Source organism: Podarcis tiliguerta, assembly GCF_965153285.1.
Source record: "Podarcis tiliguerta genome assembly, chromosome: 4".
NCBI classification, from domain to species: Eukaryota; Metazoa; Chordata; class Lepidosauria; order Squamata; family Lacertidae; genus Podarcis; species Podarcis tiliguerta.
Genome location: NC_139537.1, coordinates 7,148,257 through 7,164,930, shown reverse-complemented (window position 1 = coordinate 7,164,930; position 16,674 = coordinate 7,148,257). Strand labels below are relative to the sequence as shown.

Sequence of the window (16,674 nt, the reverse complement as noted above, 5' to 3'; positions counted from 1 at the left end):
CCAGATGAACTGCTATTTAGTTAATAGCTGACTGGTCAGGGACAAACTTTGTTCTCCAAACTAAACCCCTGCCAGCCATATACATTACGAAGATCCTGCAAAACTTTTCTCATTCTGATCTATCATTGTTCCATAAATAAGCCATAGGTAAAGGCAAAGGGACCCCTGACCATTAGGTCCAGTCGTGGCCGACTCTGGGGTTGCGGCGCTCATCTTGCTTTATTGGCCGAGGGAGCCAGCATACAGCTTCCGGGTCATGTGGCCAGCATGACTAAGGTGCTTCTGGCGAACCAGAGCAGCGCATGGAAACACCGTTTACCTTCCCGCCGGAATGGTACCTATTTATCTACTTGCATTCTGACGTGCTTTCGAACTGCTAGGTTGGCAGGAGCAGGGACCGAGCAAGGGGAGCTCACCCCGTCGCGGGGATTCGAACCACTGACCTTCTGATCGGCAAGTCCTAGGCTCTGTGGTTTAACCCATAGAGCCACCCGCGTCCCTCTAATAAGCCATACGTTGCTTCAAAGCCTGCTATTACTACTGTACAGGGTTTTTTTGGACAGGGACGGGGATCGTAATAGATGCTGCAGACTGTGGAGAATCTCCAGACTGTTTACAAAAGATCAGTTCAAATCTACCACCAGACAGCTGATGACTGGGGACAGGGTTGAAAAAGCTCAGTCATTTAACACCATTTTACGCACATACATTAAAAACCAGACTGAGATATTAAAAAATGCTGTTTGTGTGTGCTCAAAAGGTTTGTGCATGCCCAGTGGAGTGCCCTCTCTTGGTGGGGCATTCATGCCATTCAGACCACAGCGCCTTTGGGACACCACTCAAAATTCGAAAGCATGGTAAAGGGGTAACCACAAGTCCAAATGCTCTATGAGCAAGCAGAACTACCGTAATTCCCTAGTTCTTTAGATCCAGGCTGCAGAAAATACTCAGTGTGCACCAATTCAACATTCAGCACTGCATCACGTTCCACACTGGCTCAATTCAGACGTTAACACCAAACACACATGCACTAACCATTGGTTTAGGACCCAAATCACAGTTTGAGCTTTCAAATGCACACTATCCAAAAGTGACTTGGAGGGGTTTACCCGCTTTCACCTGCTATCTTCTCAGCACCAACAATGGCCTGTAAAATCCAACTATGATTTCCAGTGCTGGTTTACGGCTGACCATAAACCAAACTATCAAGTCAAACATCATACTCTGACGTCAGTAACACATACAGGCACGGTCTGATATATGAACGGACCCATTTTCTCTACTCATAATCTAAGGGGTTTGTAACTTGACAGTGTTTAAACATAGTTACAGCTTTATTTGGCTGGTATTACACAGTAAGGAAGCACAGAAATATTTCTGAATCTTCCAAAATCTTAAGACACAGCATGAACCTAAGCACAAAGCAATAACGCTCTTATATTATTCCAACACTGTATCATATAACAGAATCTATAACACAGAGGGGGAAATATAAATCATTTGACTAAATTTTATCTGTCATTACCTTCATAATATTTACTAAGTCTGTCTGATAGTAGCGATCTTGGTGTGCGTTCGCGGCTGCTAAAGTGAGAAGGTAGTCATTCCTCGCATGAGTAGCTTTGGAATTACACTCAGACCGTCGTGCTTTTAACTATATCAATAAAACAAAATTAGTTGGTAAACAAATGATGAGCAATGATTAAGACATGAAAGTTTAACATTGTGAAGCAATAAGAGGATGAAGTTTAACAGCCCAGTATATCTTTCCAATGATACCTGCTGCAATTCTTTATGGACTAGAATAGGTATCTAATTAGATACACAATTTTGAAATAAAATAAGCAGGGTACAAATATATAATACAACTTGTCATTTATGCGCTAAGTATTGAGGGCTCGAAACACTTCGTGTATGTTCTTTTACTAACAACCCCACAGAGCAGATTGTTATCCCCAAAATATAAATGAAAGGCTAAGCTTGTGACATAGTGGGTTAATTAATGTCACCGGTGGAGATTTTAACTTCATTGGGGACAACAATGCATCACACTACCCCTTAATGGCTCTAGTAAGGAACATAAATAATATATTTTATGAAGGTTGCATAAGTACTGCATAACAACAAGAAGAATTGCCTGCCACTCCTATAATCTGAGATGGAATCTGAGTCTTTGCCCTTTTGCCTTCTGCAAATTGTGTATTACAGAATGTTCTCGGTGCAAAAACAACATTGTCCTGCCATAAGCAGACTAACTGGGCTGGCAAAGTAGCTACAGGAGACACTTTGCTGTACACAATGAGGTAACCAAAACAAGACCATATTAAATATAATCAGGTAAACAGGCTAACTGGCCAAAGCCAAGAGCTCTGCTAAAACCCTGCTTGCTAAACCCAGCAGGTGGGAAGGGTTTGGCACTGGGAAGTATTTCCTCCTTTGGGAAGAGGTCAGAGTTGCACTTGTGGCAGAGATGGAAAAAGTTATTGCAGATTATAGACAGCTATAGCTTGATGCCGAGGAGAAATGCTTAAGAACTTCAAACTCCTGGGTTGTTCTGAATGGATTCTAATGTACTGTTACACCTGCGACTGGAAAATAACCTGCCCTGGTCACAGTTTATGGATTTATACTTTATATCCCTAGAATTATATTGTGCAACACTCACCTTTACACTTGCTTTCTGTAAGCTTATCCTTGACTGAAAAAGACTAAGTTTAGACCTGTGAACCAAAGTAAGACAATCGATCAGCAGATGTCTAGAACAGGCATTACATTTAGAAAGCAGCTCATTTGAAGATGCTTATCTCCCCCAATATGGATGTAACATAGACACAACACTGGAGAAAATGGAGACAACTCTTTCCTAGCGACTGGATTCGATTCTAAAGGTGACCAGCAGAGTGCCTGTTTACAGCCTTGAATTACATCACTAATATTCAAGCAGGGTGCATTACATAAAGCTATTTTAAACACATTTAGACGCAGGGACTGTAGACACGTCGTTACATACTTGGCCTCAATATCGGCCTTTTCACGGACAGCGTGAGCCATCTGCTCTGTTTCGAAGTACTTCTTCTTGCCCTTAGCTAAATCTTTGACCGTCTCTTGCAATTCGGCCTGGATTCTGGTCAGCTGGTCCACACACTGAACAAAAAACACACAAAAGAGGAAAAACTATTATTGCTATCATCATCAAAGTAGAACAGTAGCTACTACTGTATCCCTAATTCAAAAAAACCAACAACCTTCCATTCTAAACATATTGACACAGGGTATTTGTATTTTGTACATGCTGCTCCAAGCTGACATTGTCTACGATGGGAACACTGTAACCGCAGCCAGTGCAAACTGTTATACTTGGGAAGATGATGCAGGCAAAACGGTTTAACAGATGCTCAGCACAGAGCAAGTGATTGTGCTGCCAAAGTATTACTCCATGTGAGCGTGGCCATAGGATGCCGTAAGGGCCACTGGGATAAATGGTTTTTTAAAGAGCACTGAAGAGAAGGTGGTCTACTGATCACCGCCAGCTATAATAGCCAGAAATACAACTCCAGTTTCAGGGACCGCACACACTGGGGGATGAGTCTCTCCATCAAGCATTATTTGAGATCATCCCTGAAGCACCAGGGAGGGCATCGTCTGTGGAGACGGACCATTGGTTTACCTTGGATTCCTGCGTATGTGTGACTAGGTTACCTTGCCTCTCAGTAAGGTAAAGGTAAAGGGACCCTTGACCATTAGGTCCAGTCGTGGCTGACTCTGGGGTTGTGGCGCTCATCTCGCTTTATTGTCCGAGGGAGCCGGCGTACAGCTTCCAGGTCATGTGGCCAGCAGGACTAAGCCGCTTCGGGCGAACCAGAGCAGCGCATGGAAACGCCATTTACCTCCCCGCCAGAGCGGTACCTATTTATCTACTTGCACTTGGACATGCTTTCGAAATGCTAGGTTCACCTAAAAAAATGGCTCTTACTCCAGAACATAAATCTTGCCAAGGCAAGTTCTCATATAAGAGTTATTTTTGTGACGTGCTGATTTTTGAGTGTTACAGATGCTACATGGCATGCAATGTGTGTGTTACAGAGAGCAGCTCTCCCTGCATAACACACACACACACACACACACAAGAAATGTGCGCTTAAGTCACGTTTGGAACTCCAAGAGAGGCATTCAGCTACCATTTGCAGTCTCTCCAGATCTATGACAATGGTCTCCAAATTTTCATTGATCTTTCTTGGAAAAATTACAACATCAATTTGCAGAATGCAAGCGAAGCAACAAATAGATGCCATTTCTTGTGGCCTCACCGTTGCGGATACAGGGAACAAGTACAATAATTAATTTCGGATCTGCTATTTATATGAGAATGTCTTTTGATAAATCGGAAGAGGAGGAGGGCCTGGGAGAGCTATCTACCAGCTTCAGCTGATGTGCCAGTTACAGTCTTTGCCGGACAAGGATGGCAATATTAACCTTGAGATTGACTAGAAGAAGAGGAGTTTGGATTTGATATCCCGCTTTACCACTACCCGAAGGAGTCTCAAAGCGGCTAACATTCTCCTTTCCCTTCCTCCCCCACAACAAACACTCTGTGAGGTGAGTGGGGCTGAGAGACTTCAGAGAAGTGTGACTGGCCCAAGGTCAGCCAGCAGCTGCATGTGGAGGAGCCGAGACGCAAACCCGGTTCCCCAGATTATGAGTCCATCGCTCTTAACCACTACACCACCCTGACTACTGCAATGTGCTCTCTGGGGAGTTTCCACTCCACTTCCCAGTGGCCGGGGGTTCACTTAATGCTGTTGTTGGTTCCCTGGCTTTGTTGTGAGCCTTTCCTTTTCTTTTACTGTGGGGGCTGCTTGGGCTGAGGCAGCGGCCACATGTCTAGCTGCTGGGGCAACGCGAGGCTGCCATTTTGGACCACGCGGTCTACTACCGGGAGCGGTTAGGGTCATTCTGTTGCTGGTGATGGGGGGGGGGGGACTTCTGGGGCCAATTTTCAAGCATATTTCTGCTTCATCTAGAGAGCTTGGTGTCCTCTGATTTAATTTGCTCTCGTTTTGTCCTTTGGTGGGGAGCTGCTGCTGCAGCCGGCGTATAAGACGACCCCTGACTTTTGAGAAGATTTTCCTGGGTTAAAAAGTAGTCTTATACGACAGAAAATACAGTAAGTTCTATCCTAACACTAACCTGCAACCCGTTTACTCAATGCAAAATTAATTGTCACGATGTCACTTTAAAACCAGCCGCAGATTAGCATCTAAACTGATGAATTGGTACCTTTCACACTGGACATGTTTCAGGTACCCATACATGAAATATATTGCTACAAAGCTAGGAAACTGTACCCTTCAGCTATTGCATCATTTCTCAAAAAAAGAGGAAAAGGGGGGGAAAAAAGGAAAAGTAACATTTGCCTCCTTTAATCAGAATAGCCCTCTTTGTGTATTAAGGCACAAGGTTGCCTCTGTACTGATTTTTCTGGCCAGCTGCCTGGGATGCCTTTACAGGATGTGGCTGAATCATCTCGATTTCCGCTACACCCTTAGATCCTTCAATAATTCCTCAAACATTTTAAAAAGGTACCACACCTTAAATTCAAAGCCTACCCCAGCCTAACTGGGAAAAGTTCAAAGCTACCTCCAAAGATGCTTATTTTTCATAGATTTTTTGCAGTGGCACGGGATGTATTTGATTTCAGTGAGAAAGCAAGCTGTGATGCCTGTTCTCCCCCAGCTGTTTCAGCTAAAATACTGTATTTTTTGCTCTACAAGACTCACTTTTTCCCTCCTAAAAAGTAAGGGGAAATGTGTGTGCGTCTTATGGAGCGAATGCAGGCTGCGCAGCTATCCCAGAAGCCAGAACAGCAAGAGGGATCACTGCTTTCGCTGCGCAGAGATCCCTCTTGCTGTTCTGGCTTCTGGGATTCAGATTTTTTTTTTTCTTGTTTCCCTCCTCCAAAAACTAGGTGCGTCTTATGGTCTGGTGCGTCTTATAGAGTGAAAAATACGGTACAAGGCACATGATGGTACTTTGTTGCTTCAGAAAAAAGAAACTCAGTTTTAACTTCAACAGAAAGCATCTGTGTACATCATCTCAAGAGCGGTAGAGTTGAGACAAGCCTCAAGGTCATCTGGCTCAATCGCTAAGCCCCTTTGCCTCAGATGAAACACACTTAACAAAATAACCTTAGTGGGGGGTACATCTCCCCCTCACTCCTCTCTCTTCAAATCTGCACCCTGGAACACAAACGTTTGAAGCATCTGACGAACTGTTAGGACAATACCTTCTTCAGCTGCTGTTCTTTAAAACACTTGACTGCCCTGGCAGGTTCAGAAATTAGGTTCTTGTAATTTTCACAGATATTGAGTCTGGATTGAGCCACTTGCACTGTGCCTTCAAGAAATGATTTCCACACTGGATACATGCTCCTAAAATACAAAAAAGAGAGAGAGAGAGAGAGAGAGAAGGTTGGTATCACTTGCGCCAGTTAATGGGCTGTTGGAACCATCAAAGGCCTGCTGTGATAAGCTTGCTAGGCAATTTGAGGGCAAATCGCTCATCTTCATGCTGCCGCAATCCTGTCTTTGGTGAGGTGTCTGTGGAATCAGTTTCAGTTATAGAGGCCTGACAATGGGGATAAAATGACTCTGGCTGTCCATCCCACTCTTGCCCTCTTGCCCCTTGCCCCTCCTGGCTTATCCGTGAAATGGTGAGGGAGGAATGAGAAGGTGGATACAGGGGGTAGTTGGCATCTTCTTGCATGAGGGTGTGGTGTGCAGCACTTTGAAGGAGACAGTGCCCTTGGAATCATCTCTGCCCATGAGATCCAGGAGCCTTCATGGTAAAGAGTGCCCATCACCAGCTTTGGCTACAGCATCAACTGTGCCTTTTCCTGGACAAATATGAGACAGACAAATATGTCTATTTTTACATACCCTCTACTGTATCTACATCTTATTTCCCTTTTTTTCCTGTACTAAAAAGCTGCAAACTTTCCTTACAGGGAAGTTGTTTCAACCCCACGATAATTCTGATTGCTCTTTTCTGAACTCTTTTCAGCTCTGCAATATAATTTTTGAGGTGTGGCAGCCAGAACCGAACATAGCAGATTCATTTCAGTATGAGCAAGTTAGAGGGGTATTATATTTGAACATTATATTGGAGACTTCCAAGTTTTACAGTCAAATTCAAACCATCGTATGACTGTCCTAATTCCTTAAGTAACCTTTGCACACCTGGGCCAGGTAATATAGCATTATGTGAAAAACTCTTGATCCACTTAGGAGAACATCTACTTTTCTGCAAGTTGTTCCCATGGAGGAAGTTCATGAGAGATGGACTGATAAGGATAGAAAGGTGAAAAAGAATAATGGAGCATTTCATTCAAGCTGCCCTTTCACATCCACCATCCCAAAAACTTTACTGGTCCACATCTATTTCTTTTATTTTTTTCTTGAAGTGGCACTGTTTAATTGGAAATTAGACACATTTAGCGCAACAGCATATGCAAATTTGCTCATACTTATTTTTTATACTGCCATTCATCTGAGGATCACAGGACAGTTTACAATATAAAAACACAAAAACACAGTGGTACCTCGGGTTAAGAACTTAAATCGTTCTGGAGGTCCATTCTTAACCTGAAACTGTTCTTAACCAGAAGCACCACTTTAGGTAATGGGGCCTCCTGCTGCTGCCGGAGCACTATTTCTGTTCTCATCCTGAAGCAAAGTTCTTAACCCGAGGTACTATTTCTGGGTTAGCGGAGTCTGTAACCTGAAGCTTCTGTAACCCTAGGCACTACTGCACATAACATAAAGGTAAAGGTAAAGGGACCCCTGACCATTAGGTCCAGTCGTGGCCGACTCTGGGGTTGCAACGCTCATCTCGCTTTATTGGCCGAGGGAGCCGGCGTACAGCTTCCAGGTCATGTGGCCAGCATGACTAAGCCGCTTCTGGCAAGCCAGAGCAGCGCACGGAAACGCCGTTTACCTTCCCGCCGGAGCGGTGCCTATTTATGTACTTGCACTTTGATGTGCTTTCGATCTGCTAGGTAGGCAGGAGCAGGGACTGAGCAACGGGAGCTCACCCCGTCGTGGGGATTCGAACCGCCGACCTTCTGATCAGCAAGTCCTTGGCTCTGTGGTTTAACCCACATTGCCACCCGCGTCCTGCACATAACATAAAAGGTAAAAGGTAAAGGTACCCCTGCCCGTACGGGCCAGTCTTGACAGACTCTAGGGTTGTGCGCCCATCTCACTCAAGAGGCCGGGGGCCAGCGCTGTCCGGAGACACTTCCGGGTCACGTGGCCAGCGTGACATCGCTGCTCTGGCGAGCCAGAGCCGCACACGGAAACGCCATTCACCTTTCCGCTAGTAAGCGATCCCTAGTTATCTACTTGCACCCGGGAGTGCTTTCAAACTGCTAGGTTGGCAGGCGCTGGGACCGAACAACGGGAGCGCACCCCACTGCGGGGATTTGAACCACCGACCTTTCGATCGGCAAGCCCTAGGCACTGAGGCTTTTACCCACAGCGCCACCCGCATCCCCTGCACATAACATAGGAACCAACAAAACAATACCCTCCTAATTTAAAAGGCCCCGGACTGTTAAATTAGCCAAAGGCCTAGGAGAAGAATAATGCTTTTGCCTGGCACCTAAAGATATATAACAAAGGTGCCAAGAGAGCCTCCCGGGGGAGGGGAGAGCATTCCACAAGCAGGGAGCCAACACAGAAAAGGCCCATTCTCGTTTTGCTGCCCTCTGGACTTCTCCGAGATTCAGAGTCCAGGTCGGTTCATATGAGGAGAGGCAGCTTTTGAGGTATTGAGCTATTGCAGCCCTGAGCCATTTAAGGCTTTCTGGGCCAAAACCAGCACTTTGAATTAGGCCCAGAACTTTATGAGCCACGGAACTTCATAATTTCAAGAGCTTCAATTCAAATTTAGCCTCTGACAAAGGGCTCATTCAATGTACAAAAGGTTTTGATCCAGCAGAGATTTTCTGACAGAGTGGGGATGGGTAGGTGGGTGGGAGAGAAGTTCTTCAATTCCTGCCCCACGCCACAGCTCCTCCCACTATTCTGGAGGGTCACCAAAATCTGGGGCAGGTTTTCAGAGGATGCAAGTGTTGTAGGGGGTAGGGGGAATTAGTGAAAGATGCCCCTGCTTCCACCAGCAGGGACATCCTTTGCTCCAGAATTCTGCTCTGGGGATGGCTCCTACCCACAGAAGCCAAGTTGGGATACAAGTCCATATAGAATATCTGTAAGAAAATAAAGAGCATTTGATCTTAGGCACGGAATGCCATCGGCAACGCAAGTGAACTTGCTGAAATTACCTGAAGTCATGTCGATCATCAGCTTTTATTCCAGGCCACTCTTTCTTTAAGTACTGACTAGCCAATTTCTGAATGCCCTGTTTGAGAGAGAGAGAGAGAGAGAGAGTGAGTGAGAGAGAGAGAGAGAATTATTTACAAATGAATTTGGACTCTTGGCATTTCTCCAAAATATTAAATGTAGTTTTTCAGGAGGTGTTGAATTCCCTCTATAGTGGTACCTCGGGTTAAGTACTTAATTCGTTCTGGAGGTCCGTTCTTAACCTGAAACTGTTCTTAACTTGAAGCACCGCTTTAGCTAATGGTGCCTCCTGCTGCCGCCGCGTTGCCGGAGCACGATTTCTGTTCTCATCCTGAAGCAAAGTTCTTAACCTGAAGAATTATTTCTGGGTTAGCGGAGTCTGTAACCTGAAGCGTATGTAGCCCGAGGTACCACTGTATTTGAATTCCCAACAGGGCCAGCAACCCAAGACCCATCTATACTCTCAAAGAATGGCATAGCATCCCCTCATGGATCACAGCACTGACGGCTACTAAGATGCTTCACGGTGCACATTCACGACAGGAGTTAAATACTGGTAGCATGAAAGCTTGTGTTGCTGCATTTGTTTCACAGAAAGCCTATGCCCAAAATGGCTTGTGTTTATGCTTGCCACTCCGAAGACTGCTTTTTGCTGTCAATTTCAATGAAGCTGGTAACCTTGAAGAGATTTTCCTGAAGAGCATCCGTGGTAATTTCAGCTGTGTATTTAACGCTATTTTATTACCACTAGTGATCTGTGTAAAAGAAATCCAACTATTTCTATAAAAGAATTATATGTGAAATCCTTTATGCCTTTTAAGGTAGTGTAGGGGATGCGGGTGGCGCTGTGGGTTAAACCACAGAGTCTAGGACTTGCCAATCAGAAAGTTGGCGGTTTGAATCCCCGCGACGGGGTGAGCTCCCGTTGCTCGGTCCCTGCTCCTGCCAACCTAGCAGTTCGAAAGCACGTCAAAGTGCAAGTAGATAAATAGGTACCGCTCCAGCGGGAAGGTAAACGGCGTTTCCGTGCGCTGCTCTGGTTCGCCAGAAGCGGCTTAGTCCTGCTGGCCACATGACCTGGAAGCTGTACACCGGCTCCCTCAGCCAGTAAAGCGAGATGAGTGCCGCAACCCCAGAGTCGGCCACGACTGGACCTAATGGTCAGGGGTCCCTTTACCTTTACGGCTATTAGGTAACACAGCCTTTATATAAAGTATTTATGGCTGAAGTAGGAAAAGGTTTCACGTATACACACCAAAGGCTTGAATGAAGTTAAATTTGGTTGTAGGTTATAATAACTGGCCTTAAAAAGATTGTATCCATAAATAACACTTCAATAAGTGTGGAGATTCATTTTTGTGGCTTTGGATTTGTGAATGCAGATTTTAAAATTAATTTAATGAGTGATTGTTGACATTTTTCAGTTTATCCAGGAAGGCTGCTTATAATGGAAATTTGAAGTAAATGCTTTACTTCTCCTTTATTTGACTCTTCAGCGGTGAATATTGCTATCCTGTTTTTTTATGCATGGTTGCTTATTCTGACTTTAAGTTCCTTTAAAAACCAGTTTTGTTTAGTTTTTCTGGTGTTATATTAGGCGACTGTTGAAGACCTTCTGTTGAAACGTATTTGACTTACATTAAAATATACTGAACAGGACTGGCCTAATAAGGATTTATTACTGGGTTGTTTGTAAATATAGTGTTTATTTTACTGTAATAAAAGAATTCTGGGCCTTTTACATACATTTCCCTCCACAACTCTGTGCCATGGTTGTCTGGCCAATTTTTTTAGTGGTTTGTGGGAATGTTGCCAAGGAATTGGGGATATGACGTGAAGCCAATATGGTACAGTAGAAACACCAAGGGGCTTAGATGTGGGAGACCCCAGAAAATTACTATCACAACTACTGTGGACACGAACACAACTGAAGTATTGCAATACCAATCATGACCTCTTGCAATAGAACATATTGTGATTTTACCAATACCCAGCTAATACTCTGAACTACTGAACTTAGATAAAAATTCACCCAAATTGTCAAAAGGCCTGCACATTTTTTGGGTTGGTGGGTGTGATTTCACATACGTAGCCATAAATGGCAGCAAAAGCATCTCTTTTCCAGTGAAGGCTAGTACAGTGGGTTTGTATTTGCAGTAAGCGTATAATATAAGGTCCTCCTTGTTCTGTTCTCAAGGACACTTGCTGCTTCTCCTCTCAAAAGGTCCCCAAGACAAAGACCATCACTGTTTGGCTCCAACTGGGAAATCTACCAATAGTTTAACCTTTGGCACAGTTACATAGAGCATGAGGCTTAGGAGTGCGCTCAGTACTTGCTTGTGGGTCACTTGGCAACCTTTTAATTCAAACAGTCGTGGTTGCAATGTTTAAATGAAGGCAAAATCCCATTATTGTACATATGACAATTAGTCCAACTGTAAAGATTCGGGCTAAAAAATCTGGGGTGGGTTTTTTTAAAAAATTCCTATGTAGAAATTAAAAGGTACTGTTGCCTAACCTCTGGATTCCCTAATATTTCAATCTGAGGGTTTGCTCACATAATACACAAGGGAAGGTAATTTTCATAGATATATGACATCCATGATATAGGCCTGAGTATGTTAATTGGTAGTTTTTAGAATCTTAAATACTTTGTACCGGACACTGCCCTGCACTTCGAATGCAACATGTAGATTTAACCCTTTCCTCCTCATCACGGTCCTGACAAAAATACCCTCCATCCCCACAAATGCTGCGAACAGCATGGAGAATATGTACTGTATCGTATTCTTCAGCCACACCAGCCTAAGTTATGATCAGCATTTCACATAGGCGTGGTTCACACGTAAAACTAAGCCACCGGTTTATTTAGCCAAAATGTGGTGTGGTTTGTTTGAATGTCCAAATCAAGCCCTACAAACTAATCCTGGTTTCTCTTCTGGAAATAAACCATGATGTGAAGCCACTGTTTACCGTTGGCTTTTGAACCATGGCATGTTCCAACTATGGTTTGGCATTAATGTATAACAAAGGCGGCATTTTTTCATCTTCGCCAAGCTAAGCAGTTGTCTCCTTACCTCTCTCGCCCTGACCTAGCCACTGTGATCCTCGCGACGGTCACCTCCAGACTGGATTATTGTAACTCGCTCTATGTGGGGCTGCCCTTGAGACTAACCCAGAAACTCCAGCGGGTGCAGAATGCTGCGGCGAGACTCCTTACAGGGTCCTCGCTGCGACATCACATTCACCCGGTGCTATACCAGCTGCACTGGCTGGTGGAGTACAGGATCAGGTTTAAGGTGCTGGTTTTAACCTTCAAAGCCCTATACGGCCTAGTACCCTCGTACCTACGGGACCGCCTCTCCTGGTATGTCCCACAGAGGAACTTACAGTCTTGAAATAAAAACACCTTGGAGGTCCCGGGCCACAGAGAGGTTAGGCTGGCCTCAACCAGAGCCAGGGCTTTTTCGGCTGTGGCTCCGATCTGGTGGAACGCTCTGTCACAAGAGACTAGGGCGCTGAGGGACTTGACATCTTTCCGCAGGGCCTGCAAGACAGAGCTGTTCCACCAGGCCTTTGGCCAAGGCACAGCCTGACTCCCTCCTGTGAGGGCAATCCTCACAGAACTCTAGCCCAATGGTTGCCATTAATTTGATTTGAATTAATTTTACAATGAAATGATTTTAGAATGTTTTATCATTTTACTGTTGTTAGCCGCTCTGAGCCCGGCTTCGGCTGGCGAGGGAGGGATATAAATAAAAATTATTATTTTTTATTATTATTATTATTATTATTAGTAGTAGTAGTAGTAGTATTAACCTAGAACCATGGTGTGCTTGGCTACCTAACTGCAGATGTTGGCAAAACTAAACAAGCTTTGGAGAAACAAGTCCATGGCTTGCTTGCTTGCTTGCCTGCAAGGCAATTCCTAGATTGCTGAACAAAGCAAATGGAGAAATTGTATTGGCAGAGTAGCAAGCAGCCACATCGTTTGCATTTAGACACTCACATGAATATATAATTAACAAGATGAGGCCTGCGAAAAGCCTTTGAAAAATGGAAAGAAGGCAGGAAGGATAAAGAGGAATTTTTTTCCCATCCTTTAACTCTTTGGTTCCCCCCACCATACTTCCTCTTTAGACCTGACTCCAGGGATGATTTCTGCAGTTGCAGCCTCTCTGCTTGGGTTAGGGCTCTTCCGCAGCTCTTTGGAAGCCATTGTGGGCAAGGAAACCAACTCCTAGGGACCTAGGGCTCTTGGGCCCCCAATAAAATATTTTAGGGTGCCAGCCGGCCCTCTCCCAGTTGATGGATTCACATGCTCCCCAGCTCCTTTCCCTGTCTCACCCTCTCCACTCTGTTTCCGGGCTTGGGAGCAGGGAGTGATGCCCACATAGGCAAATGGACTGTGTGCGCACAAATCATGTGCATGTGTTTTAGCTCGGCTTTTTATTTCTTATCTTGCCCCACCATTTTATTCTTTTCAACGAGCAGGTAAAGGTTTTATAAACTCACAGCAGAAGAAATCATGGTCTCTTCTATACCAGTCATAAGAAGATATATTTGTTCCTCTCCATGCATAGTCCTCTGATATGATTCTTAAACTTTCACATAATATACCATTAGAAAGGGAAGAGGGAGAGGAAGCTGAAGATCAATGCATCTGTCAAGCAGAAAGTTACGAGTAGCAAAGGCCAGCTCCTCTGAAAACATCCTCCTATGCAATTAGCGAGATCTCCCCTTTCTAGCCTGTGCTTTTATATTCCACCTTTACAGCCTAATAAGGCTAATCTGAGAGAAGATGAGAAAGTAGAGATGAACTTTCCCCACTGTTAAGGAAAAATTATCTGGTCCAGATAATGCATTTTGTTCGATGCAACCAAGCCATCCTCTGACTGGAATTTAAATTGCAGAATGCTCTGCCCCAGCCTAGTTGAGCTGCTTCAGTGCACTTAGCAATTTTATCACAGGCAGAAGTAACTGCTGCATCAGTTAAGGAGTCCATACCCAGGATATTAAAAGGTCATCTTTAAAGTATATTCAGGGATCACTTAACCCCACTGCAGAATACAAAAGAGCACGGCCATATAGGTTTTTACTGTTATTCTCTTGTAGCACCAACACCCATATTTTTCTGGTTTTCCTCCTTGCATTTGCATGCTCTGGCAAAAATGGGAAACAGTTCCAAACAATTTAATGTTTCAAATAGTTAAACCTTATCCACGAAAATTTCACATTTCCCAGAATTAAAGAAAACCTGATGCAATTCGAGAGGGAGAATACGTAAAAGCAAGGTTTGCCAACTTTTGGACAAGCGTCTGCTCTTGTGCCTTTAGCTGAAGCTATTAGTTGATAATAATGCCATTAAAAGATTCACCTGATTCACAGAAAAAGCTGCTGTTAAAAGGCACAGAAATAGACCAGGCTGCCTGCTCCAGTCAACTGACAACCTTGAATTATATGGTGGTCAAATTGTGCAAAGAAGTGAGCATCAGGTCAGAGCTATAGTGAACACTCTCAAGGGCAAATGCAAGGCACTGGCAATATTCTACCCTAAGCTTTCCCCAAAAAGCTTTCCTGACAGCAGCCACGAAATTAAAAGACGCCTGCTTCTTGGGAGAAAAGCAATGACAAACCTAGACAGCATCTTAAAAAGCAGAGACATCACCTTGCCAACAAAGGTCCGTATAGTTAAAGCTATGGTGTTCCCAGTAGTGATGTATGGAAGTGAGAGCTGGACCATAAAGAAGGCTGTTCGCCAAAGAATGGATGCTTTTGAATTCTGGTGCTGGAGGAGACTCTTGAGAGTCCCATGGACTGCAAGAAGATCAAACCGATCCATTCTGAAGGAAATCAGCCTTGAGTGCTCACTGGAAGGACAGATCCGGAAGCTGAGACTCCAATACTTTGGCTACCTCATGAGAAGATTCCCTGGAAAAGACTGATGTTGGGAAAGATGGAGGGCACAAGGAGAAGGGGACGACAGAGGACGAGATGGTGGGACAGTGTTTTCGAAGCTACCAGCATGAGTTTGACCAAACTGCAGGAGGCAGTGGAAGACAGGAGTGCCTGGCGTGCTCTGGTCTATGGAGTCATGAAGAGTCGGACATGACTAAACGACTAAACAACAACAAGCTTTCCCCAAAACTCTCTAGGCAAGTTTTAAAAGTATATCTTTAATTTATTGTCTTCTCCTTTCTAGGACTAAATCCTTCCAAGGCAACTCACAACCGATTAAAAACATACAATTCATTTATTCTACAGATTACAAACCATAAAACAACTTTTAAATGTCAACATTACATAGAAAGCTCCAATATGTGCTCTGGGTGCACATCACCCCAAAATATGAGAACTGCAAACAGATCATGAAGAGAAAGAGATGCTTACTGAATATTATCCAATTTACAGCTAGCAGTTCTGATATAATAAGCACAACCAAATTGCTGGTTAGCAGTTCCTCTTCCAAATCCAGCTTAATGCATTTTGTAAAAATGTTCTAGTTCTAGCTGAGTGAATTTACATGTATATGTATAGCCACTACATAATTTTGTAGTTATTCATCAAAGTCTTAACTAATTTTTCTTTTAAGGGGCTATTTTATAAAGCTGCCTATCACAAAATTATGGGCTGATGTCCATTAGAGAAATGTGAATTTCAAATCCACCACCACTTTGCAAATCCTATGCAAAAAGCTGTAGAGATCCTTCTATCAATGCCTTCTTTCTACAGAAGTAACAATATTCCACATTCCAAGATAAAACTTCAAGAAATGTTTTCTCTCTCTCCAGACACTACAATACTATTTCCTCCATTACAACGTACTAATGGATATTTTAAAAACCTCGCAAATAACTGCAGATGCTATTGCAATAGAGTAACAAATATAATATGAACTCATGCAACAGTATGAAATCCTGCACCACAAAAAACAAACAAACCCACCCCCCCATACAATTATCCGTACAATTGGTTAGAGATTTCATTGTTTTAAAGGAACAGTAAAGCACTGGTGCTTCATAAGTGTTCTCTCTGATTTATATACATTATAAAATGAAATAACAACAACAAACTTTACACACACACAAAAAGCAAAGCACTGGTGCGTAACTGCATATTCCTTTGCATGTAGCTGCACGGCTGTGAGCATGCATCACTAACAAGGACTGAAGGCAAAGGTTATGCCAGGAATCTTAGCTTTCTGCTGAAAGTAAATTTGAACACAGGTGAACTCCATCATGCAATCCTCACTGAAGTGGGGCAGTGCAAGAACTAGAGGTGTCTTGTGTGCTGAGGCCACTGCCCCTGACACTGA

At 43.9% G+C, this 16,674-nt stretch overlaps 1 protein-coding gene across 6 annotated transcripts in view; it reads right to left on the bottom strand.

Moving 5' to 3' along the window:
* Positions 1–16,674, bottom strand: part of FCHSD2 (FCH and double SH3 domains 2) — a 145,944-nt gene that overhangs the window by 74,675 nt on the left and 54,595 nt on the right. For all 6 annotated transcript variants that reach the window (XM_083436398.1, XM_083436400.1, XM_083436399.1 and 3 more), the window contains exons 4-8: positions 9,341–9,417; positions 6,284–6,428; positions 3,011–3,144; positions 2,666–2,720; positions 1,526–1,654 (exon numbers count right to left, since the gene is read on the bottom strand). In XM_083436398.1, coding sequence (XP_083292524.1) covers positions 1,526–1,654; positions 2,666–2,720; positions 3,011–3,144; positions 6,284–6,428; positions 9,341–9,417 — 540 coding nt within the window. The remainder of the gene's footprint in view (positions 1–1,525; positions 1,655–2,665; positions 2,721–3,010; positions 3,145–6,283; positions 6,429–9,340; positions 9,418–16,674) is intronic.